Source organism: Thermobia domestica, chromosome 2 (genome assembly GCF_964235325.1).
Source record: "Thermobia domestica chromosome 2, izTheDome1.hap1.1, whole genome shotgun sequence".
NCBI lineage: Eukaryota > Metazoa > Arthropoda > Insecta > Zygentoma > Lepismatidae > Thermobia > Thermobia domestica.
In genome coordinates, this window is record NC_137455.1 from 369,165,880 (window position 1) to 369,192,380 (window position 26,501).

The following is a 26,501-nucleotide window of genomic DNA, read 5'->3' on the forward strand; positions in this document are numbered from 1 at the left end:
CCGGGTGACTTCTGATTGTTTCCAAACTTCAAGGATTCTCTTTGTGGACGCTAGTAGATCATCCCAGGAAAGTGCTATTTTCCAGTATCTGAAACATATCACCTAAACTGACTATGCCACACACTACACAAAATGGACGGAGCGATGGCAACTGTGTATCAATAAAGAAGGAGAGTTTGCTGAGAAATAGATACAGGTTGATTTCTTGTTTCTGGAAATTACAACGAAATGGCATGTACTTTTAGTATACATCTCGTAGGCTATATATAATAAATGTTTAATATTCCACATCATGATCAAAAGGGGTTTAAACTTCAAATCCACCCTTGCATACGTCACTTGTAAAACTATAGCTTAACTAAAATATTTTACGATAAAACGATGATGTACTTACATGGCCTGGAATAACATCTAACAAATCCTGGAAAGTATTAGCTCTCGGAAGACCACAAAGCTCTCGATAGAAATTATATCCTGGAATTCCATGATCTCGTCCTCTTTGTAAATTTAAACTAATTAAATCCATTCCAAATGGCAAATGACCTTGAAACAGATGATTGGTTAGCTGAAGACAGAAAAAGGACAATATTTAAGAATAGATTTACGGTAGGTAATACAGAGAAAATTATTAATTACTCTAGAAGCGATGAGCAAATTACTTACAAATTAAATCTTTAAAAGTAAATAAAAACCTTTGCAAAAATCAATTTTTAATTACAGTAAAGCACCAATTATCTGCGGAATTGAGTGGCAAGGACTTAGCGGTAGCAAAAATAGCGGATAACCAGAAGAAAGATTAAATATGAGGTGCAAATACGAAAAATATATTTTAGTATAAAAACGATGTTTTATTGTACAAAAAACATAATAAATCTTCTAAACTATGTACAGTACAGCAGAAATCTTTGCTCTACGTGTAAATCACTAAAATAAAGAACAGTAAATAACAACAACAAGAACAAACAATACTGTGCTGTAAACAAAAAGTGTTCAGTTACGCCGTTTCAGTGTTGTCACACTTGGTACAATTGTACCAAATTCAGCCCTTTTTGTCATTCATTGGCCCGTTGGTACCACGGAGGCATTTTCAGCCCCTTTTGTGAAAAAGTTGGTACAATTCTACCAATTCAGCACCATTTAACAAATAAGCGAGAATGAAGTGCAATAATTTATATTTTAATATTTTATTATAACCTACTGATTACACACGAACTCGGAGATGATTGATTTGTTGCTCATTTTATATATATTTTTTCATATATGGGCATAATACTGTTTAGGTTTATTAAGTCATTTTGAAATAAAGGCGCGTTTGATTTCCTTACAATACATACCGAAGATGATAACTGTTTTCCCTTTTAATTTCCGGCCTTGTTATACTTCCTAAGCGCGAGAAAAGTTTCATCTACTTCCACGGTTCTTTGGTGTCCTCCTATTTGGATGTTTTTAAAAAATATTTTTTAAAGAACAGTTTCTTGATTTGAACTGTTGGAAGAGGGAGGAGTGTTCTCGAACTATACCTTTTATTTTAGCTTCGTGTTATAGAGCTAGGTATTACACTGGTACAGAGTCGTGCCGTGGGGGGTGGGGCGACGGACCCGGGCGCCGAAGTGAGGGGGCGAAAAATTCGGGAGAAAAAAGGAAAAAGGATAGGAAAAATTGCTTGGAATATACGTATGGGGGCGCCATCGTATACTCTCGCCCCGGGCGCTGATTTTCCACGACACGGTCCTGCACTGGTATAAAATAATGAATTCAGCCCTTTTTGTTTGAATTTGGTACTATTTTTCAGTCCACTTCATAGCTAGGACTGTGGCAACGCTGCGCCGTTTTAAAAGTATTCATTTTTCAGTTCCACTTCGAAATGCGTGTACGATGATGGAAATAATTATTTTATTTTCAATTGAATTTATTTTTATGTTTTAGAACATACAGTACTTATTTGTATGCGAAATATCAGTTCGCAGCTACTCCTTATGAAAATAATGAGCGCGACTTCAGGTGAGTTTTAAAAAAAATCGCGGTTCTCGCGAAAAATCCACACTACGGATCATCCGCTCGGACATAATCTGGGGTTTTACCGTATTATTATTATTATTATTATTATTATTATTATTATTATTATTATTATTATTATTATTATTATTATTATTATTATTATTATTATTATTATTATTATTATAAAAGATATAGTTCAAAATCTGTTGTTGTCGCGAATCCAGTCAAGGAAATTGAAACTGAAAATATATAAAATGATAATCACGCATGTTGTTCTGTATGGTTGCGAAACATGATCGTTTACTCTGAGGAATGAACATACACTGAAAATATTTGAGAACAAGATCCTGAAACGAATATTCGGAACAGGAATGGGGAATGGAGGAAACTTCATAACGAGGAACTACGTAAATTATACGGCTTACCAAACATTGTTAGGGTCATCAAGTCTAGGAGGCTTAGGTGGGCAGGTCATATAGCCAGAATGGAAGAAAGTAGAAACGCTTTCAAAGTCTTCACTGGAAGATCAATCGGAAAACGAGCATTAGGAAGAAATAGGAGCAGATGGGAGGACAATATTAAGATGGATCTCGCAGAAATAGGAATAGAAAGTAGAAACTGGATCCAGTTGGCTAAGGATAGAAGTCAGTGGAGAGCTTTTGTGAACGCGGCATTGAACCTCCGGGTTCCATAAGCCATAGAGAGTTAGTTAATTATAAAAGATCAACTTTTTTCCTTCATTGAGATTGACAAAGACAAAATAGTATATTGTGTATGGGGCAGTGGCGGATTCAGGGGGTGATTAAATCGATCGACCCCCCACCACCACCAGATAAGGGAAGTTTTTTTTTTAAATTTTATATATAAATAAAACCCATCCCAGAGTTTGAAGCTCTTTAAAAGTAGCTCTAAATAGCATTATTATAACCCACCGCTCCCCCCAGAAGTCCGTCCTGGATCCGCCCCTGGTACGGAGTCACGTTGGCTTACTGGTAGAGAGCTCATTTCTAGAGCCAGGAGTTTCTGATTCGATTAGAGACCAAATGGGCTTGTGATGGATAATATCGTGAACGTGAGTTTCTTCGGGTTCTTCTGTTTCCTTCCCTTTCTCATTCAATCGATTCTTCCTTTATCTTTTATCTCCATTAATTATCAATTTCCTTTAGCCTAAAGGACACAATCGTGGTATGTAAAACTAGAAATTGGGTTTCATTTTATTATACTGTGTTTAATGTTGCCCACGAAATAACAACTTCCTTGTCTCGTCTCGTCTCGAAATTGAGAAGTACATTTTAAAATTTGAGACGAGAAACATTAAAATTCTTTTCTCGTTTCCGGGGGCCAAAATGAGAAATTTCTTAAATCTCGTTGGCAACACTAGTTCACCCAAGTCTCAGATCTGACACATTATTTCAGTGTATCGTGATATGTAAATTGTAAATTGCTGAAGTGATCGTAGTGATACAATAAAGAACATTTATCAACGTTTAACACGTTCGCTGCCATGTCGGTCAAATCGGACCCACTAGAGTGGTCTAAGAAAACGTCGTCGTAGGTTCAATCGGCCCCAAAATTTCTAATTCGTGAAGCTGTTGGTATAGTACTTGTAAAGTGTTGCCTGTACTGTTAATAAAATAATATTTCTATCACACATAATATGGACGAGATTTACGGTGTAAGTTTTGTTGTTAGATGTTGCTGATTAACCCCGCTAGGGGTACTGGATGTCAAATAACAAATATGTGTGTCTTTGTCGGGTTGATCGGATCGACATGTTAAAAGTTTAATAATGGATTTATTATTTTTTCTAATTTATTTGGATAAGATGCCAGCCGTGTTTCTTTCAGAAACAACGTTCCGGGAGGGCACACTTAGTATTCCGCGGGAGCACTACTGGTACTGTTCTATTTATTATTATATTATACACGCATTATTTTAGTCTCCTCTGGGGGGAGCACACTCAGAGATCCGGGGGGCAGTGCCCCCCAACGTCTGGAGGAAACATTGTATGCCAGTGTTGTGAAGTAGCCATCATTTCCTTAATTTTTAGAATTGTCTACATCACTATAATGTTATTACGAACGAGATCAAGTTTTGCGTATATTTCTTTGTTTTTCATTGCATAAAGAAATAACTTGTTAGCACTAAAAGCAAGAGGAATTCACTCATACTTCTGACACAAAGCTAGCTTGAACGTGCAATAATGAAGAAATGACTATCAAACAGAGTTGCCAGTTCAAATATAATTTATCCCCTTGCCCACAAACAGAACATACACACGTAGGTCCGATGGAACCCATAATTTCCATATGCGCTTATTGAATACCTTGCCTTAGATTATGTTTCTATATTAACATTATGGTAAAAAATATGAACAAACAAGAATAATGTAAGTAAGTACGTTTGGCACAACAAAATTCAAACTTGGCAGCTAACGTGTTTATGATATGCAAGCTATCACACAATAAACTCCAATAATAAATATAGCTTATATCATATCCTTCGTGGATATCTCTGATTGGAAAGAATTCTTATAACTTTTAGATAAAATTTAGAAAGGAATGGAGGAATAAATTAAGAAAGAAATCAAAGCATAAATTTTAAAAAATCAAGGCATACATGAATAACAAATCAAAGCATAGATTAAGAAAGAAATCACTGCATAAATTAACAAAGAAATCAAAGGATAAATTAACAAAGAAATCAAAGCATAAATTAACAAAGAAATCTTAACATATATTACGAAAGAAATCAAAGCATAAATTAAGAAACAAATCGAAGCATACATTTAAAAACAAATCAAAGCATAAATTAAGAAAACCAAAGCATAAATTAAGAAAACCAAAGCATAAATTAAGGAAATCAAAGTGTAAATTAACAACAAAATTAAAACATAAATTAAGAAAGAAATCAAAGCATAAATTAAGAAAAAATCAAAGCATACATTAAGTAACAAACTAATGCATAAATTAACAAAGAATTCAAAGCAGAAATTAACAATGAAATCACTGCATAAATTAACAAAGAAATCAAAACATAAATTAACAAAGAAATAAAAACATACATTAACAAAGAAATAAAAATATAAATTAAGAAAGAAATCAAAGCATAAATTAAGAAACAAAAATCTAAGCATGAATTAAGAAGCAAATCGAAGCATAAGAAAGAAAAATCAAAGCATACATTAATAACAATTCAAGGCATAAATTAAGAAGAAAATCAAAGTATAAATTAAGAAAGAAATCAAAGCATAAATTAAGAAAGAAATCGAAGCATAAATTAAGAAAGAAATCAAAACATAAATTACAAAAGAAATCAAAGCATAAATTATGAAAGAAATCAGTGCATAATTTATGTACATAAATTTCCGAAATGAGACTAGAAAATCTTATTTCTCTTCTCGCTCCATTTGGTGATAAACACTGTGTTTCCAGAACATAAAACAAAAGCGAGAAAACTCGGTTGCGCTGTAAGTAGTAACATTATTCTCAGCATAAAAAAATCTTAATTTTCTCTCATTCACAATCTCTATTTTTGTGTATGCCATAATTCAATCTCGAATCTTTTATTATTATTATTATTATTATTATTATTATTATTATTATTATTATTATTATTATTATTATTATTATTATTATTATTATTATTATTAAACACACCCATCTAAGAACTTGCATCTTGTGACCCGTGCTTAAATGATAAGCTGAAGATGTGACTATGTATTGCTCTGTGTAAATCAATTCAGTTTCACATAGTGAAAGAAGGCTTGTTTTAAGTTATTTTATATCTGTTTTCGAAAATACTTACATCTTGTGTAACATAATTATCAAATGACTGTGCACTTTGCGTGACTAATCCACGAATGAAAGCGTCTAAGTTACCCGGCTGATGCACTACAACTCCTGGTCTATTAAAATGTCTTCGAAGTTGAACTGTGTCGTTGGAATCCCTGCGTTCACTGAATAACCTATAATAAAAAAGTTTTATTAGAAGATTAGGGCAATATATAAGCTTACGTTTGTCATGTTGAAAATACAATGTATATACACAGTGATTTATTTGTAGATTTTGTAGAAGGGGGGAACATTTATGTTAGATTGTGTTCCGTGTAACAGAACAACTTTAAAGTGGAGTTGGGACAACGTTATTTTTAAACCTATCTACTTTGAAATTATGGTACTGGTTTGATAGGAGACCCCCCCATTTTTTAAACTTTTTTAAAAACAATTTTATGAAAATACGGATAGGTACGTTAGATAAGATTTGGTTAGGTAGATTAAATTGCATGCGTTAGTTACATTACTACTTTTTGTCCTACTGCTGAGGACAAGTGTAGAGAGCATCCAGTAAAAGCCCTATAGTTGATTGCAATCTGCACACCTTATCATAAGTGTCACACTCCTACGTAAAACGGTTTTGCTATGACAAGTAATTCTTTAGTCTGTTCTAATTTGGTCCTTAAAGACCAAAGTCCCCGCCCAAACAATAAATACAACAAAAGGTAAGAGTTTACTTTGGGCAGAACAGTGATAGGTGCACATATACTTGAGCCTAATTTTATTAAATAGAAGGGGAAAGACGCTACTAAATGTCATTCCTCATTATCATAAGTAAGTTTTCGGACCATTTTGCTCATTCTTAAAATTAGATTCAGGGGAGTGTGCACCTACCAATGTTCTGCTGAAAGTAAACTTTTGGCCAACAAAACATGCTGGCATTAAAATTAATCCAGAATTGAACAAAGACAGGGTTAAGCTGAAGCATGATTTACGGCGTGTTATCTAACACTGTCGTTAGAAATTACCAATGCTTTCACACCGTATCTCACTTTAGCAATACGTAGAATAGTGTAGCAATACGAGGTTCTTTTACATCGGATACCGTCTTTTTCCCAGTTGGTTTCTTGGTAGTAGAATGATGTCTATTCCTTATCCAGCTTATGATGGCATACTTTTCTGCATTGAACGAGATATCTGGTCCATTAACGTTTATGAAAAGAATAAATTGGAGGATTTTTACAGATAAATGGTTTTTAGTATCAGTATGCTGGAAGTTTAAGCTGGAAAAGCCTCACTCACACTCTGCAGAAGAAACTGGAAGAACACTGATTCCCATGTTAAGATTTTGTAGATTTGGGCCAATATTAGGTTTCATCTTATGCTTTCGAAATTCCTGCAGAATTTTGGCTGAATCAGAGGAAAATTTTAATTCTTTTATTTTTATTTTTATTTTATTTTTGAAATTTACATTACTTCTTTGTCGCCGTTTAACTTTCTTGCAGACAATTCTTCTCGCCAATTAGATTGTAGCAAAACCTCGGCCCCACTGAATGTTTCGAGCGTGTTATCTGCTAGACCCTTGCAATCTTATTTTCTGGTACTTCACAAGAGAATTGTCTAAGGGTTTTGCCAGTGAGACTCCATAAAACTGACCAGTTTCTTCAAACTGACGTAATTGTTCCATGGATATGCCCCTTTTTCTCTCAACGCTTCCAGAACATTTCCAGTTTTTCAATTTTGCTTATTACCTGTACAAGGGATGCAGACCTTCCTTGTAGAAACAGGCTAAGAATATGTAGAGGTTAGAGCGCATCTCGAATCATGGACATTTCATAAACAAAATTCCACTTAGTGAGTTTCACGTACAAATCTGAAAATATTGTACGCTGCTGAAAGCTTCTCTGGAAATTTGTAGAAGCTTCTCGAAAGTGTTCCACTAGCGCAGGGTAGGACTTTCACAATGCTTCTACTGAACGGTATGAAGAGCCTAACCACCGTACATCAAAAACTTTAGTAATATTATAGAAGCGAATACTTAGTTCTCCTGATATTAATTCGATTTATCTCCTGTTTTCGGGAACATTGAGTAAACACCGTGCAATCGCTCTACCAGGCTTTGAAAATGAACCGTATTTACAACCGTATTTACATACCTGAAATCGTATTTACAACGTTGTGAACAGCCAGTTCCAGCTTATGACTCATGCAGTGAAACACGAATAAATTGGTGTCTAATTCTCACTGGAGTAAAGAAACAGCACCATTTATTTCCCCTTGCATGTTATTTGCGCCATCAATACAAACTGCTATAAGTCTTTCCCGTAATATCATTTTGGGAAGATTCATACTTTCACATATTTTAACTATGGAATCACAAACCCCTCTGCCTATTGTTACCTATATCTCAAATAAACCTAAAAATATGTTGCTACACCTGATTAACTACAGTACGAATATACACAATGAGAACAGATTTATGAGACACAGTGGAGGATTCGTCCATTATTAGCGCGAAGGGTTGATCGGAATTCGCAAGATATTGGGTCATTTTTCGTTCATTTCTGTAGGTACAAAGTCAATAATATTTGAACATGTAACATTAGAGTAGGGAACTTGTTCGAGGTTCATTCCATTTATTTCTTACTATTTAATAAGATGCACGGTAGACAGATGATTTTGGGCAATAACATAAGCAGTTCTAAATATCACAGTTGTCTTTTCAACACGAGTTTCATTCAGAATTAATACGAAAGCCTCTTACTTTGTGTACCGGAATTACTTGCCTTTAAATCATCAGGAGCTTTTCCTTTATTAAAATATAGTCTAATATCCATTTCCTTATGTTCTTTTTAAGGTGCTTGTCAACAAAGGAACTACCAATTCACAACTGCAGTGACTGCTCATTAATAACTGAAAATGTTTTTAATAATAATAATAATAATAATAATAATAATAATAATAATAATAATAATAATAATAATAATAATAATAATAATAATAATAATAGTAGTAGTAGTAGTAGTAGTAGTATTGTGCTACTCAGATGAAGTATGATAATCAGTTGTATCAGCTGCAAGATTTTTCTTCGGGAAACAACTCTATTAACAAGACCAGCATAGCTCGCAACAATAAACATACTTAAAGTAAAGAATTGTTACTAAAATATGGAGTTGAATTATTGTACTTTAAAACAGATTGTATAGCCTAAAAAGGGTGGAAAATATCTTCCCAGGCTGGGAAGATAGAATTAAACCTAGAGACAGGGAAACCAAAATTTAGAAGGGGGGAAATTCCCAGGCTTCCCTGGCTACAAATAAATCCCTGTATATACATAGTCATTGTCAAAAGTCTGCTTACACTATTGATTTTTCAGAATTTTCCACACAAAATACACTGCATCCTTACAAACCAATCTTTGTTGGATTTATTTTGCAAATAAACTTTATTCTTCACATAATGAAACGAAAATACACTGTTCTGTTTCCAATAATACATTGAGAAGTTGTTACTCCTGGACTACCACTTTCTGGCTGTCTTTCAAGAGTCAGACATTGCAACCGCATGGTATCTGCAACCACGGAATGATTTTTCCGCACAGAATACTCTCTTTTCTTAAAATAATTTCTTGAGCCCACGGGCTTAAATAAGGGCCCCGCAGACCTCGCATTGCGGGGGGTCCGAAGCCATCACGGGGCCCCAAATCGTGATGTAGGACGTAGAGAAGGGGCCCCATTCCACGTTGTCTGCGGGGTGGCCCCCCAAGCCCTTAGTTACGCCACTGCCTGAGCCACTGATTCAGTACTTAGTTCACAAATTTTCTTCCTTATTTCAGTGTATTATCACGTTCTTCACTCTAATTTACTAATTTAGTTCACAGTCTCTCTTTCTCATTTTAGAGTATTTTCTCGTTCTTCACTCTAATTCACTAATTTAGTTCACAGTTTTTTTACTCATTTTGGGTATCTTCGCGTTCTTCACTCTTATTTATTAATTTAGTTTACAGTTTTTCTGACTCATTTTAGAGTACTTTTACATTCATAATGGAAATGGGAAGTGAAGTCTTCACAACGTTGTAATTCGCCTCTCCTTTCCCATCTTCAATCAAAAACTTCTTTACGAGATCCCCAAATTTACTTCCAATTGTCACTTTTTGTGCAGTTTTACCTGTAAGTACTCCTTCATGTGAGAGAGACTTCAGCAGTCTCAACAAAGTTAAGACTGTCTACAAGAATTTACAACGATATTGTATATCTGACATCTGAGAATTACTTTCATTTCTAATTGAAGCTATTTTGGGCGACGGTGCTTAAAAGTGCATAAAACGTTATGAAGAAGAAGAAGAAAAATGAAGATTATATGTTGAGATAGATTGATATACATGTAATGGTAGTGGCTATAACTCAAGGATGTTATAAATAGAGGATCTGTCCATCGGTGAAGCCAAAAAGCAACCGAGCATCGGCATGTCTGATTGGCTACTCTTGTTTCTGCCATCGTCTGATTGGCTATTTTCGTTTCCGTCATGATTGCTGGCTTAGCACATTGCGATCCTATTGGTCGAAGTGGGCAGAGTAGGGTGGCGAAACTGTGACGTACGGCTTCAAGATTTTGTTTTAAGGGCAGATCCTCCAATTTAGAAGATCCTTGCTATAACTAGAGATAATTGTTTGTTTCGTGTTGCTATGACAACAGAAAGATTATTAATCATGGAGGTTTGAGAATAAAAGTTAGTTGTTCTATATATTTGACGAGCCTAATTTCCAAGATATGTAATTGTTAGTTTCTGCAAGTAAATGTAAAAATTAAGGTACTGAATCGTGTTGATTTATTTAGTGATTCGAATTGTGGGCAATATATATGTAAGAAAAGGAATCATAAATAACGTTACAAATTCAGTAAAGACTGACACACTGGATGATTTCTCACAATTTCCATCAATGGCCCTTCACTTAAGGATTTTGATCCGAAAATAGCAATTGAAAACTAATATTTTAGTGCAGAGAGAGAGAGAGAGCGTTACACAAACGTAAAGTCTTAAGATAAGATATTTTTTTAACATTATATGAATTGTCCAACTCAAAATTGATTACCCTGAATCTGATTGTCTGGTTTTGAAATCTTATGCCAAGATGTAATCTCTTTCTTTGTTAAACCAAAGGCCATGGAGGTGGTGGTGGTGGAGGACCTCTCATACATAATTTATATGTGAGAGGTACTGGCGACCATCATTTTTGGATGGAGAGTGCATCTGACTGAAATTTTGCGTCCTAATATAGACACAAGGGGCGGTATTCAGAGAGAATTCGTTAATCGAGGTTTAGTCTCAGACTAGTTAGTAAGCATACTAACTCTTTACTAAGGAAGGTGCACGTTATGGTATTCAGAGTCTACTTTGAGTACAACTAAAATGATGATTTGGGTATGATTAACTTATATAACCCGAATGCATTGGGTGAGAAAAATAAATGTGGCAACTACGGAAAAGTAGATGAGCGCATGCGTAGTCTGTAAAAATGAAAATATATGAAATACGAAATGTTGTGTCACACGCTAAACCGTGGGTAAAAGATTAGCCTCTGCTCTAGATTAATTAGTCAGATGTGATTAACTTCGTCAAATACTACGTCCTAATCAGACTCTGAATACAATCTTGATAACCATACGTTAGTCAACCCCGTAGTATGGCTTTAATCAGACGTCAAAACGACTCTGCATAAGGCAGAAGGTCTTTTAATTTGAAAATATTGAAAAACCACTAGTGTGCTCAAACTTTTGACAATGACTGTGTATTGAAAACATATTACTTGTACTTACTCACCGATTCATATATGAATTATTTCATATGAAGCTGATGAAATAAGAGACTTAAAAGTGGTATATTTTGTGTATCTGTAGTCAATGTATACAAAGCAGTATATGCCATTAAGCATATATATTAGTATGTAACATCATTCAAAAAAAATAATCATTGATAAGTCAGTAATAATATAATTATTCTTTGAAATAATCAGCTCAGTTTGTATTATAACGGCTAATAGTGGATTTATCTTTTGTGTTGAATTTTTTACATGATTTCCTAGTGTTCTATCCTGCAGTTTTGCTCAGCACTTGTGTGTAGTTTATGCATTCTATGATTTTATTTTGTGCGTTTGTGTTTCATTTTCGTTATTTTCTCAGCAATGTATACTCAATTTGTTGCTAATAAAAGCTGTTTCTTTGAGAGATGCGTAAACATAAACATTTCGCAATTATCTCTGAAATGTTCAACCAAATAAACTTTTTCCACTCTACAAACTGATGACTTTTAGAATAAGAAAAGCTTAGTTCCATTCAGTGCAACATAAGAGAATGAAGTGTAAGGTAATAAAAACAACTCAAACATTTCAAACATATTTAACACTTAAAACAACTAAAACATATTTAACTCATAACATACAAAACATATAAATATGCATATAGTAGATAACACATTTTGCTTACCCTACTCTTCCTTGCACTAAAGTGTGACCAAATCTGAAGGCTGCAGCGGCAAACCCGTTAATTATGGTTGGATTGAGTGTACTATCGTAATCATTTGAATATCCCCGTTCTTGAGACAGAAGACGGTTTTGGGTGACATACTTGCGACCTTATAAACGGAAAACAGAATATATAATGTTAATTTTGTGCATTGCGTAAAGTTTTATTATTTACCATGCTCTTGAATGCTTTACGGAAGCAGAAAGAAAATCAAAATTTTTCCCAAAAATTCGACCCTACAAATACTAATAAATGAACAAACTAAGGAATCTTTCAATCTAGAATTACATGTATTATACATTTGATTAAACTTACCGCAAACGATAATAATAAGGATCTAGTTTCCATCTAGGGGACACCGTAGTACAGTGGTAATAAACTTTGAGCATTGGACTCAGTCCGGGTGGTCTTGGGTTCGATTTCCGGGAGATGCTTCCCAATTCTCGGCGTCCACCTAGCGTTGTGAGGCAAATTGGGGAGTTACGTCAATAAAAGACGTGACGGCCACTAGATCTAAGAAGCTGCTGATACGCTTGTCAGAGAACGAGCAACGCAACGCGCTGACCATTTGTTAGTCTATAGACTAGACAGTTCAGCCGGTCACTAACAGATGGCGTTTGAGTGACTCAGGTCCACAAGGGCTCTCGTGCCAAGTAGTTTGGTTTTAGTTTTCATCTAGAAGGTACTAATAAGGTCTATTAGAACATGCTATTCAAGGGTAATGAAAAGCAATATTGAGGCGCATACTACGTTATAAGAATCTCCCTAAAAACGTATTTGTTTATGGCAATAAGAAAACCTCAATCGAATTGATATCAGTGAAATAAACCGATAATTTGGTAAGCACATTTTAATGTCTTATTTGGAATCAGAATATAGAGGTAGTTCTGGCTTTAGTGAACAGAAGTACTGTCTGAAGAAGAAAGTGGAACATTCCTCCTCTCTTAGCTTTCCTGGAGCTCGGGGAGTTCTAACCTAACCTAAGTCCTTTAGCTTGCCTGAAGTTCTGAGGTCTTCTGCCCACTTAGCTTGCTTAAAGCTCTGTAAAAACTCCACTTCTTTCTTAGCTTGCCTAAAGCTCTAATAAGTTCTAAACTCAACCACTTAGCTTGCCTGGAGCTCTATAGTTTCTCTTTCCGCTTAGCTTGCCCGGAGCTCTGTGAGACATCAACCTCTCTTTGCTTGCCTAACACACTTAAAATTGCTAACCCTCTTCCGCTTACTTTATAATAAAAGGTTGTAGGGGAAAGCTAAATTCCGCATGCTAAATTAATCCCAATTTTACAATATAATGTGGAAATGCGTTGCAGATTTGCTATTACCTACTGTTATTATTGATACATCAGTCTTCAGCACAACACTCTCTAGCGGTGTTGGTATTTTGTTGATTTTTCAGGCCTAGGGAAATTAGACAATTTATCATGAAAGTTTAAAAAAAATAAAATAAAATAAAATAAAAAGTACAGAAATTTTGAATGACAAAATTACCGACAAGTTTTTATTACAAATTCTGGAATAGTAATAGGTAAACAGTGTTACCAACCAAACATAAAGTTGCTTTTTTAAGACACTATATCTCATAATTACATACACATGTACTTTAAAGTCTACGCGTTAAACGAAAATTTCCACAGTACAATATCACATTTATTATTAGGTGTTACAAATTAGGTACACTACAGTTAAAAAAAAACTTCAAATTTTGGATATGTACACCCATGTCCAAGATGATTGCCGCATATCTATAACCATCTTCTTGTAAGAATATAATTTGATAATGGTTTTGCTGGGTACCATTAATACTGATACTATGTGTGTAATCGGGAAAGGTATATTTGTGGTAAATTTCATAAGAAAACAGTTATAAGTATGAAAATTAGAATGAGTAAAACAAAATGTTGCTAAATGGCGAAGAAAGTTTTATTTTCGTTTTATTGTTCTCATTTACTGCTCTTTTGACATGAAACTTGCCACATACATGTCTTTGCCGATTATACACATACTAACATTATAAGAAGTACCGGGCGAATTCGTTATCAAATTATATTCCTACAATAACGTATTTATAGACATGAGACAATAATTTTGGACATGAGTGTATGTACAGGGCCGGATTTAGCATTTTGGCGCCCCTAGGCCCAATAATTTTTCCGCCCCCTAGTCTGGTTAAAGTTACTTTCCTAAAAACCTTTATTAAAAAATTATATCAGGCCTATATGTTAATTGCTTAAACACCACTCCACGATGCAATTTTATCGTTGCAAGTTTTTTGAGGAATTTACTTAGTTCTGGGCTTAACAAAATACCGTTAATGTATTAACAAAAGATTGGCGAACTTTACCAACAATTATTTGTTCCAATGAACTTCAAAATCAGAATGCTTTATTAGCCTGAGTTTTTAAAAATCAATTCAAAAAATGTGTTAAGTTATGGCTATTTATTTTTATTCCTAGATATTTTTTAAATTTTTTTCTCTCGGTCGTGCGCCCCCTGGGAGCTTGCGCCCATAGGCCCGGGCCTACCGGGCCTATTGGGAAATCCGGCCCTGTGTACGTAGCAAACCATAACCAAAGTATCTTAGTGTCAAATACTATGATGGAAGCACGGTGGTTCAGTGGTAAAGCGTTTACCTCTGGTATGTGGGGTCCATGGTTCGATCCTGAGCTAAATAAGTTTGTGACGGACAACATCGTGTCCGTGGGTTTTCTCGAGGTTCTCCCGTTTCTTCCAATATTCTTATTCTCCCAATCCTTCTATCATCATTCACTTTTCTTAAATTTCGTCTCCCTTAGCCTAAAGGAAATAATCGTGAGACTTTTAAACTGAAAAAAATTCATTTCATTTCATTTCATTTCTCGAATACTATGATCAGTGGCGTATTTACGATTTTGTTTCGGGGCGGCTTTGCCTGAAAATGTGAAAATTCAACAAGATTTTTCATATACTTTACTAAAGTAAGTAAGACTTCAGGGGGGGGGTTAAGCCAGGAAGCCCCTCCACCCTAAATACGCCACTGACTATGATCTTAGTATGGCACTTTTTAAATAAATTAAAGTTGCAAGAGATTGAAAATTCCAGAGATATTAAAAAACAGTGGGAATGTTTGTAACACTGCTTCAAATTATGTAATTGCGAGAGCTTGTAATTACAGCAACTGAATTAAAATTCTTATATTAAAGCTATTATAAAAAACAACTAAACTTTAAGAAAATGCTATTAAAACAAAGGAAAGCAACAATCATTTCGAATAATTTCCACAAAATTGTCATCTTAAGTAGTGTGTTTATATCTTCGAAATGGTTTAACATATCAGGTAATTACAAACTGCATTACAATGTTTACGTTTATAAGAAACGACTTAAGGTCTTAGATCTGATATTTATCTATAAGCACTTTTTCGAAATAGTCCTTAAGAAAATAAAGTCAAACTTTCAATCCGTCGTAACTTTGTTTCCATTCATTTGTTGGGGACATGGTGGCTCAGTGGTAGAGCGCTTAGCTCTGGTGCTTGGAGTTTCTGATTCGATCCCCGGCCAAGTAAGTTTGTGGTGGACAACATTGTTTCTCGGGATACTCTTGTTTCCTCCCACCAATTCTTCCATCATCATTCACTTGCTTTAATCATGACCTCTCTTAGCCTAAAGGCATAATCGTGTGACATTAAACTCAAACATTTCATTTCATTTCATCTTCCCATTCATTCGTAATGTGACATATCATCAGGGCCGTGCCGTGGGGGGCGAGCGGGGCAACGGCCCCGGGCGCCGACGTAAGGGGGCGAAAAATCGGGAGAAAAAAGAAAAAAAAGATAGGAAAAATTGCTTGGAGTATGTGTATAGGGGCGCCGTCGTATACTCTCGCCCCGGGCGCTGATTTTCCACAGCACGGCCTTGCCTATCATCACCATAGTATTAGTCATTAATGCACTTTAAATGTGCAATGTCGTGCCCATTTTAATTAGATTATTACAGTAGTAGAAGTAATGAAAATATTAGATGTTTCTGTTACTGTAGGGTCCTTAGCTTATAAACGCTAAACAATAAACAGAGTATTTTAAGTTTACTTTCAATATAAATTTTAAAGTAATTCATGTAATAATCTGACGTTGTGCCATTTGAAAAACTACAAGTTTTGTTGGATATCCAATATTGTTCATCTGTTGGTATTGCGAACAATGTCAAAACAATTTTGCCCTGTTAATATATGTGCTGTACAAATTTCAACGGTTTTTTTTGGTTGGTTGTTCACAACGAATTTTCAAAATAAATAGTTCATTATAAATATATTTCTGCTTAATATTGGTATATTTGAGATGCAGAAACTGTCGACTACATTGTTGAATGTAGATATTTCGCGAGTGAAGGAATATATACATAATAACAGGTTGTAACTTGGCTTTATATACAAAATTCTGCACAGCCATGCACAAGAATTTGCATTATTTTACTCAAAATAATCGGTGTAATTATTGTTCAGTTTGTGTCTACCTCTTTGGGCAATTCGCATAGTTTATGTTAGGTATCGGTGTTTAAGTACGAATTATGAATAGGAACGTAGAAAACGTTAAAATTGCCCTTTCTAAATAAAGTACCTATGCAAATAATTTTCAAGCTGTTACTATATCCGATGTATTCCTAATACATTACTAAAACTTTGAATAAAATCGGTTGAAACAAATGTGGAAAGCAGTGGCGTATGAAAAGAAGGTTTCAGGGTTTAAATACTTCGCGAGCAAATCCTTCATCCTCAGGGTTTAAATCCTTCTTGTTTATCCTGAAAGATTATGAAATTGGTTGCTTGAACAGTCTTGGTGAAATCGGGAATACGCCACTTGTATAGAGTATGTTCAAATTTGATTACTTGATATTTTATCTCGGGACTCTAATAATAATAATAATAATAATAATAATAATAATAATAATAATAATAATAATAATAATAATAATAATAATAGACGTATATATATTACCTTATTTAAATCATAGTCTGTATCCAAAAGTCCCGAAAGACATTACGGGTATATTATTGTTAACTTGGAAAATTTGACGATAAACTGATTAGTATTTCGCCTTTGACCCTGCTGACCTGAGTTCATTTCCAGATGGGAACTGATGTTCGGATTCTGTGTTATGCTATAGATACACGTCTTATATACACGGTACTGAAAGAGGATATTGAAATGGAAACAAATCAGATAAAAGAAAATACTGTGAACTCATCCTACGGCTTAAAAGGATACGAGGACATCTCAAAATTGAGGTTAATGAGTATACCTACATTGTGTTTTCAGGTTTATTATTTACTTACCAAGTACTATAGGTAACCATTCATTATAGCAAATATGTTGAATTTCAGCAATCACTATTTTTCTGGCTTCTTGATAGAGCTTTTCATCGTCCCAGTGCGGATTCAGAATTGACAACTGAGTCGCCACTCTATTGTGTTCTCTGAGCCATACAGTGTGCATCACAGTTAAAGTGGGTTGTTCGTTCACTCTGTTGTCACCTGAAAATAAATATATGCGAAAATGTAAAAAAGATTTTCGGAAAGTAAGTTTCCCACATAATACTCTTCTCACATTATACGGAAACTTCTAACTTCCATCTCGTAATACTAGATAGATACATTAAAAAAAAAAAAGTGGTATATGAAACCGTAATTTGTACTTGGAAATAATTCTAGCGCTCACATTAACATATTGACACGTAAGGTATCTCCTAATAATCAGCTCGAACGATCAGAGAAAAAAAGATAAACTCTCACCTGAAACAAAAGTACAAAATTTCGAAAAATATTAAATCTGGTCCACACGTAGACACTATGAAATTCAGGAACATTAACGTATTACATGATGGCGACTCTGTATCGCATTTACAATTTCATTGACAGCTTCGTAGATAGTAGATATTCTTGAACCCTAATGTCGCTAACCAATGAGGGTGTATTGTTGGGCAAAACGAAATTGATCTTAAGTCAGTGGTTGCTGAATATTCTGCGTTCCTTTGAGTTTTTGCTCAACCCAATCCAAAATATAGTGTTAAATCATGTTCGTCTCGACCTGGACGAAAAGTACAATATCTGATAATTATAAAACTGATGTTGAAAGGAACTGATACTCAAGTAGCAGAACATCTTAAAGTAAGTCGTAACACAGTTATGAGTAACATTTATTTTAAAATAATATAAATGCACTGCACCTCTTGTTTTTACAGTGTCTGATAAAGCCAATATTTTCAGTTAGTTCGCGAAACTGTCACACAGTTATTATTTTAAAACAAAAGTTGCTTTGTCCAGTGACTGTATCTAAGATTGCAAAGCTAATATGGACCAGACAGTTGTGAGGTATCAGGAATTCATGCTCACGTGATAGAACAACTTCAGGTAAATCATAACACAATTGTAAGGTAACTTAGGAACTCAAACTCAAGTGGCAGAACATCTTGAAGCGAGTTGTAACACAGTTGTGAGATACGTACCTTGCGAACTCAAGCTCAAGTGACAGGACATCTTCAAGTGAGTCATAACACAGTTGTTGGAGATCTAAAGAACTCATGTTTAAGTGGTAGAGCATCTTGAAGATCCTGCTAACAAAGTTATGACATACGTAGGAACTCACACTCAAGTGGGAGTAACATATTCAATTAAGTCCTAATGCAGTTGTTAAATATCTTAGGAACTTATGATCAAGTGGTTAAGCATGTCGAAGAGAGTCATAGCACAAAGGGTGCAACACCTTCAAGCGAGTCATAACACAGTTGTGAGGAATCTTTACTAACTAGGCTACTTCGCAAAATCTCTTAAGCAGAAACTACTTCTAATACTATTAAACAATAATGAGGAGTTATACAGATCTTGGAATGTTTTAGACTATCGTCTTTGCAAGTTTTCAAATAGTGTCCATCCATGCTAAAGAAGTATTTGCCAATAAATCAATATGAACCAATTGTACTCAGTTCTCAAACTTGAAGACTTTTTTGTTATATGGAGAGTCATTCACCGAGTAATTGAATAATCAGATCTTACAGAACGTGTGGGCAAAGTTATTAGCAGAAGATATATCGCAATATTGAAAAAACTCATCTTTCAATCTTGTCAATTGACTTGCTGAGTAAAGCATCTTTTCTGTTTAAGGCAGATGATATTACAAACTTTACCACAAAAATAGTCTCAATATAGATGCCATTGAACACATATAGTCTATGTGTGATCATATAGTGGTAAGAAATTTTCCAAATCTTCCTTCTTTTGCATAGAATAATCAGAATATCACTGACCACAAACCACATAGTTATACATTGGCCGAACCCCATCTCCGAATTGATCACCAAGGAAATTTTATGGTTCATGGATGAGAAACAGACATTGATGAATATTATTGATGCTGGAGGTAGTGAAAACATGGGAGGGAAATATTCAGAAAGATTCTCTGGAAGCGAAGCAATTAGAGAAACTGAAAAATATGAAGTAGAAGAAAAGGCAAGAAGTTACTTCAAACTCAGATCCGATGATGATGATGGTTTTTAATTTAACTTCCCTTTCAACAGCGAGGCTTCATGAGACTGGACCTACTGATTCACGTGGAATCCGGTCAACATTAGCTACCACCGGAAATTGAACCCGGGTCTGCCACGCCAAAGGAGATTACGCTAACCGCTTAGCCACGAAGGAGCTCGAACTCAGATCCGAGTATGACATTGTATTTCAAGACCTAAAACAGAAAAGTTCCAGATGTAGATAAGATGCAAGCTGAAATCATGCAAAGAGCGAGGTAGAAAGTTCAGGATAGGTTTTATATATTAATTAGCAACATTTATACAGAAGAAAAGGCCGCTTCAGACTTTCAGATGAGCAAGCTATTGACAATACCAAATACAATAGATGCTGTGAAATGCAAGAATCACAGAACGATAAGCTTAGTTACTCAAGCTTTAAATATGTTGACAAAAAATTATGTATAGAAGCCAAGATAGGACAAATACCAGCAGAGGACTAGTTTGGTCTGAGGTAGAATACCGAAACGCACGAAGCAATACTTAACGTAAAAATAATTAATAGAAAAAAGAATTCAAGTTATGAAAGCAATTACCTAGCATTTCTGGACCTGGATAAAGCATTTGATAACGTACGATGGAAAAAGTATTCAGAAGAATCACGAACAAACTAGAAGTGAAAAATAATATATAATCTATACAAAGAACAGAAGCCAGCAATTAAGATAGAAAGAAAGAGAGGAGAATCAATAACTTAGAAGGGATCAATCAAAGATTTTCATTGCACCGTGTTTGTTTAATCTCTACATTGAAGAAACTATAAAAGAAATGAAAGATCTCCCTCTCCCAGGAATAACTGTTCATGGATATACAGAAAATATACAAGCTTAAATTTACGGCTGATATCGTGCTGTTAGCAGACAGTGATAAACAATCAGTGTTAGGTTTTAACGGAACGCAATAAGTACTTAGCAGTAAATGAAGATCAACAAGTATGAAACAAAAGTTCTGAGATGTGCAAGAAAAGTGAAGATCAAAATAAATTACCTGCTGGAAGAGGTGGAGGAATTCTGTTAGGGAGTGGAGATAAGCGTGCCTACCAACAATTTTCTAGGGAGACAGTACTTTTCACTCAACATTATGGGCAGAATTTAAAGAAAGGGTGATGGCACTGCACCCTTCATCAAATTTTCAAAATGTTACATGATATGAATTAAAACGCTGCAGTTTGGGATAAATCATATCAATGGTAGTTAACAGCTTCTATTGCAGCGGCGCGAAAAATCCTATTGATGGTACTGTTGACAAAATTTATTAAAATTAATGGGGTTTCCAGGGTAATGATATTGACTTGTAGGTTTCGGGACAGTACAATGAATTTAAGGTCAGTGACTGGGGATATTATTCAAGGTAATTTCTTCGTTTATTAATTGCATTGTTTCTCATTTTGACACTGAAAATGAGCCTTGAAGGGTCCTGTTAGGAAGCTTCAAGCTACTGATAATATCTCTAGCTATTATGAACCGGAGAAAGGTAGATCCTTCTTCAAAAACACGCAAAATCCCTGCTGCTGATCCCAAAGATGTGTTGAGATTTCCTTCAGTTTTCGTCTCTTCCAACGTAGAGAGAATTTTTTATAACGTTCAACAACGTTCAAAAACTCCCATTATTTAACTGAGTCTACAAATTCACTTAGGGGGACACAAGGGTTTAATGTTTACAATGTTCTAGGCGGGGCCACCAGCATTAGCCTCGATCAGAGCAGAAAATCTTGACTTCATAGGAAGTGACTGCGAAAGCATGCACCCACGGCAAAGATTATTCGCTATTTCTGACATATTACAGGCATCCTTAATCACACGACTATCATAATGAGCTCCACAATGTTGTAAATGCCAAGAGGTTGCTGTTTACATATGATAGGTTAAACGCCAATGTTTGTACCACTCATAATTCGAACGCCAACGTAAACTTATCATTTGAGTTGAGCAATGGGAAGCTGGAGTCTCAACACCGCATCCATCAAGAGCAACTTAAGCTATAAACTCACTAGTAGTTTTTGATATACTGTAGAACCCAAGAAAACTTGGGAGGACCCAACCCAAGAAACCCAAGAAACATGGACACATCTGTCTAAACTAGGAACCCCAGAAATTCATCAGGACAGCGATCAACCCACCCGGCGCAAATACTTAATTGATTTGTCACCGCTCACATCATAGAAATCATCAGACATGATAGAGAACAAAGGAGGGTTTCGAGATTTAATTTTGTTACATATGTGGAAAACAATTTCTTAGTCCATGATTTCCAGAATTTCTTTCTGGATTTTACCATCCATGAAATTACATCTCTTCATGTCTCCCTCTATCCAGCTCTTCAATTGTGGGAAACCTCCAGAGCGAAAGTTCATCAGCTGAAAGAAAATTCTGAACCTGGAGTCATGTCCTCTAATACTAAAAACCTGTCCAAAGAGACCCTTTTTTTCTTCGCGTGTTCTTTGTAACGTACTGTTCAACTTCGTCAAGTGGACTGTGCGCCCCTGTTTTCGAGAGGACGTGTTTTTCAGCCTGTTTTCCCCAAAGTAACTAGTTTAGATAGATCTGTCCATGTGTGTGACTGACAATATCGTTGATCAGAAGTTTTTTATCTGTTGCTTCTATTTAGTGTTATTTTATTGTTTGAAATTTATAAATTTATCATAAGAAAAAGAGAAGAAGTCAGTACATGGACCAAGCGTACCATTGTTAAAGAAAAGAAGAGAAAAATTAATTCAAATCATAGTTGAATTGCAAGATAGCGTATAAAGTATTTGAAATTATTTTTTCCAAACACTTCCTGGCTTTCAATTGTTCACCTGAAATTTGTCTGTTTATTTGGTTTTTTATTGGACTAGTTCTCTGCATGCAACGCAGTACAATCAGTTAATGGCATTCTGAAGTTTCGACGGAATTTCTCTTTAGCCGTCTTCCAATTGCAAAATCCTACAGTAGTGAACGCGTCTTCTACATTCTTAGTAAGATTTTTTTTTCTTTATTGTTTTTCAAGAAGTCCATGCAGTAAAAACGGAAAATGGCATTACTTTTGTTTGGATTGATGTGCGGCCAGAGAAATGTCTCGGCACAAATTTCAATGTTCAAACTTTCAGAGACTGTTGTGGAAAATTTGCAGGTAGCACTAAAGGCTGATTGGGCTTTGAAAAATTCAGCGGGTAGGAAAAATCTGAAGCACTTGCTAGACAGGAGATTGAGGTTTTTATCCTATAGACACTGATGGTGATGGTAACCTGGTACGGAGATTCGAAATTTCATTGTGAGTTTCAGATTGAAATAAATCAGTTGACCTACGATTTGAATTAATTTTTCTCTTCTTTTCTTTAATAATGGCACGCTTTGGCCAATGTGATGTCTTCTTCTCTTTTTCTTATAAGAAATTTATAAATTTCAAACAATGAAACTACACTAAATAGAAGCAACAGGTAAAAAACTTCAGATCAACGTTATATTGTCAGTCACACACGTGGACAGATCTATCTAAACTGTAGTTACTTTGGAGAAAACAGGCTGCGAAACACGTCCTCTCAAAAACAGGGGCGCACAGCCCCACTTGACGAGGTTGAACAGTACGTTAGAAAGAACAAGCAAAGAGACCTACACACCCACACACGAAGAAAAAGGTCTCTTTAGACAGGTTTTTTTTGTCATATTTTCGAAAGTAAGCACGGCACTGCAATGGAAGTCTTCCATCGATTGTCAAGTTTGGCACAACATTGTTGCTATTTTTATACGAAGCCCAGGGGTGCCCATCCCCCCCATAGTTGATGGCGCACTCCCCCCCAAAACTAATAATCTCTTCCCTCCTCAAAACTAAAGTCCTCTAAAAACAATTGCCCAGTGTAGCAGTAGTTTTTATAGTACTAGTAATTGTTATTTTTGTTGTTTTTATTTCCTGTAGTAGTATTATAGAATGCTTGTGGTAGTAGTAGGGGCAGTAGTAATTATAAAAATGGCATTACTTTTATTAGTAGTCTTGGTAGTGTACAATACTAAATATGTTCTATAAGGATATTGAAGGGTATAAAAACTTCTACACACTGTGTATGGCACAGGTATTCTTTTTTTACAATTAGTAGTATTATTTTTTTCTTTACAAAATATTGATATAATTCCCTTGTACATGAAAAGTAAGACGCAAGTTACAAGTTATTGAGTTTGATACCAAAAGGAAATGTTATCCTCGAAATTAGCGTACAAAAAGAAGTGATATCCAACAAAAAACATTCCTGTAAAAGAGCCAAGTCCGAGTGGCCTTAAAAAGAATTGAAATCACAAAAAAAGGCGCCATCTCTGGTGGACAACAGTTACAAACACTCACTGGCTCACTTCAAATTTAGATTTGAAACTTGGCTGTTGTCTGTATGGTTACCACTAGCTCACAATTATGTCAAACTACTTTATAATTTTCAACAGACAACACAGGCAAGTTTCAAATCTAAATTTGAAAGTGATTCCTTGAGTGTTTGTAACTGTTGTTCACCAGAACTTGGCGCTCATTTTTGTGATTTCAATTCTTGGCCTATTTTAACCGATCTATTGTTCGGTTACCTTTACATTTATTTATTTATTTATTTATTTATTTATTTATTTATTATGGACGACATATAATACGTAACAATATTCTGTTACTACTTGATGTATGATGAATGATCATATTTTCTATAGTTTTCTATGTGTGTGAATGTGTGATTACATTTTCCAGGATCTGCGAAAAACGAACAACTGCCTAGCTCGCTTCACTCTGTACAATACATGGAGCTGAATATATAGAATACTACTGGAGCGATCTCTCACGGAAAGTCACTATTGTACACAGTGATGCCGCTTTTGAGCTGGTTTTAAGCTTACCGCAGGCCCTGGAAAATGTAATCGCACAAACAGAAAACTATACAAAATATTATCAGTAATTCATTTATTATACATCATGTAGCAAATGCTATAAATAAGAAATAAATAAATGCTCCCAGCAGAAAATGGGTAAATTACCTACATAAAGCGATAAACCGACCAGTCCATCCTTTCATATAGCAACTTGCGCGGTACTTCATTCATAGAGTTTCTAAGCAGGGGGTAGGGGGATTTATTCTCGAGATTAAAAAAAAAATCGCATCGTTTTCCAATGTTATTCTGACGACAGCAAAATTACTTATTCGACATTAGAGTAAAATTCTTCCCCAATTTTTTTATTCCCCCAATTTTTTCTCGATGACACAACTTGCGCCATTCATCCCTCCTGTGGGCGGCCCTTCTCTCTTAAAACGAACCAACCTTTCTTTTCATACGGCTACTTGCGCGGCACTTCATTCATCGAGTATCGAAGCAGGGGGTACGGGGGTTCACCCCGGAAAATTTTTGAAAATTAGCTTCTCAAAATCGCGTTTTAATGCTATTCCGACAGTAAAATTGCTAGTTCGAAAGTAGAGTAAAATCCCCCCCAAAATTTTTCTCAATGGCGCAGCTTGCGCCATACATCCCCCCTGTGGGCGGCCCTGACGAAGCCGATACAGCAAGAGTCGGTATATTATAAAAGGTTTCATTCCGCATTTCCTCTTTCCTCTTTGTAGTGTTATAATTGTAGAGGGAAAAGAACCTCTTTATGTACTTAGAAAGCAGCATTTTATTCTTTTGGAGCTACCACTTTCTTGGAAGACTAAAGCTAAAAGCTCATCCCAGAAATATTTGAAACTGAAGATAAAAATTTTGATAAGTACTAGCGAGATTCGAAATATTTCGAAGTTGTAAGTCTTTCAGAAAGTGGTAGCTGTACAAAATAGAAAGACGCACTAAGAACTGCATGCTTTCAATTAGAAGCTGCTATTTTCATAAGGTATATTTAAAACTCTCATAAAGGTTTCACAAAAGTAACTTTCTTCCTACTGCAGTTGAAAATGTACCTTAGTTTTCAATGTAGCTAATACAGTCTAGCCACGTTCTGTTCTTTATTTATATACCCTGCTAATTGTTGCAGAATTTTCTTCAATGAAACAGTATTCTTTTGTCATTCCAGGAATCATTAATTGATAATCGACGTCATCAATTTTGCTGAAATATTTGATGAAGAATCCCTGCTATACAATTTTCTGGGGGAACAATCCCCTCCTAGAAAATTTCTGAGGAGGACGCGTCCCCCTTATCTCCCCCGGCGGGCACGCCCGTGGAGTAGATTAAGAAGTGATAATAGGTGAAAACGAGATGTAAAATCCAGAATATTTCAGACAAAGAAGGCACTCAAAGAGAAACAAGAACTTCTACCTGGGAACATTGATATAGAAGTCAAGAAAGAGCTGATGAAAGTATACGAATGAAGTGTAGTGATGAATGGAAGTAAGGCATGGACTCTTAAGAGAGAATATAACGATAACATTTATGTATATTTAGTTATAGGGCAATAACGACAGTAGTCCGGTACCTTATGGTAACAAATCTTGTGACCAGACTTGTTTAAACTTGTTTTATGTATGCTGTTAAAGATATAATAACTGAGGAAGTCGTAAGTGTTTAAAAGTGTATTTTTAATATATGCGAAATAAATTATACATATTAAGGAAATATAAAGTTTTAAAGTGACAAAAATAGGTTAATTTATTGAAATAATTATCGTGATAAGTTTTGGTGATTATTGAAGTAATTTTAATTGAACTGGAACCGTAATTTTTAAT

General features: G+C 35.1%; 1 protein-coding gene across 1 annotated transcript in view; it reads right to left on the reverse strand.

The window, feature by feature from the left end:
- The window catches only part of LOC145678830 (peroxidase-like), a 209,881-nt gene that overhangs the window by 21,357 nt on the left and 162,023 nt on the right, over window positions 1-26,501 (reverse strand). The window contains exons 8-11 of the mRNA XM_081749376.1: window positions 17,604-17,801; window positions 12,258-12,405; window positions 5,806-5,965; window positions 395-565 (exon numbers count right to left, since the gene is read on the reverse strand). Of these exons, the coding sequence (XP_081605502.1) occupies window positions 395-565; window positions 5,806-5,965; window positions 12,258-12,405; window positions 17,604-17,801 (677 nt within the window). The remainder of the gene's footprint in view (window positions 1-394; window positions 566-5,805; window positions 5,966-12,257; window positions 12,406-17,603; window positions 17,802-26,501) is intronic.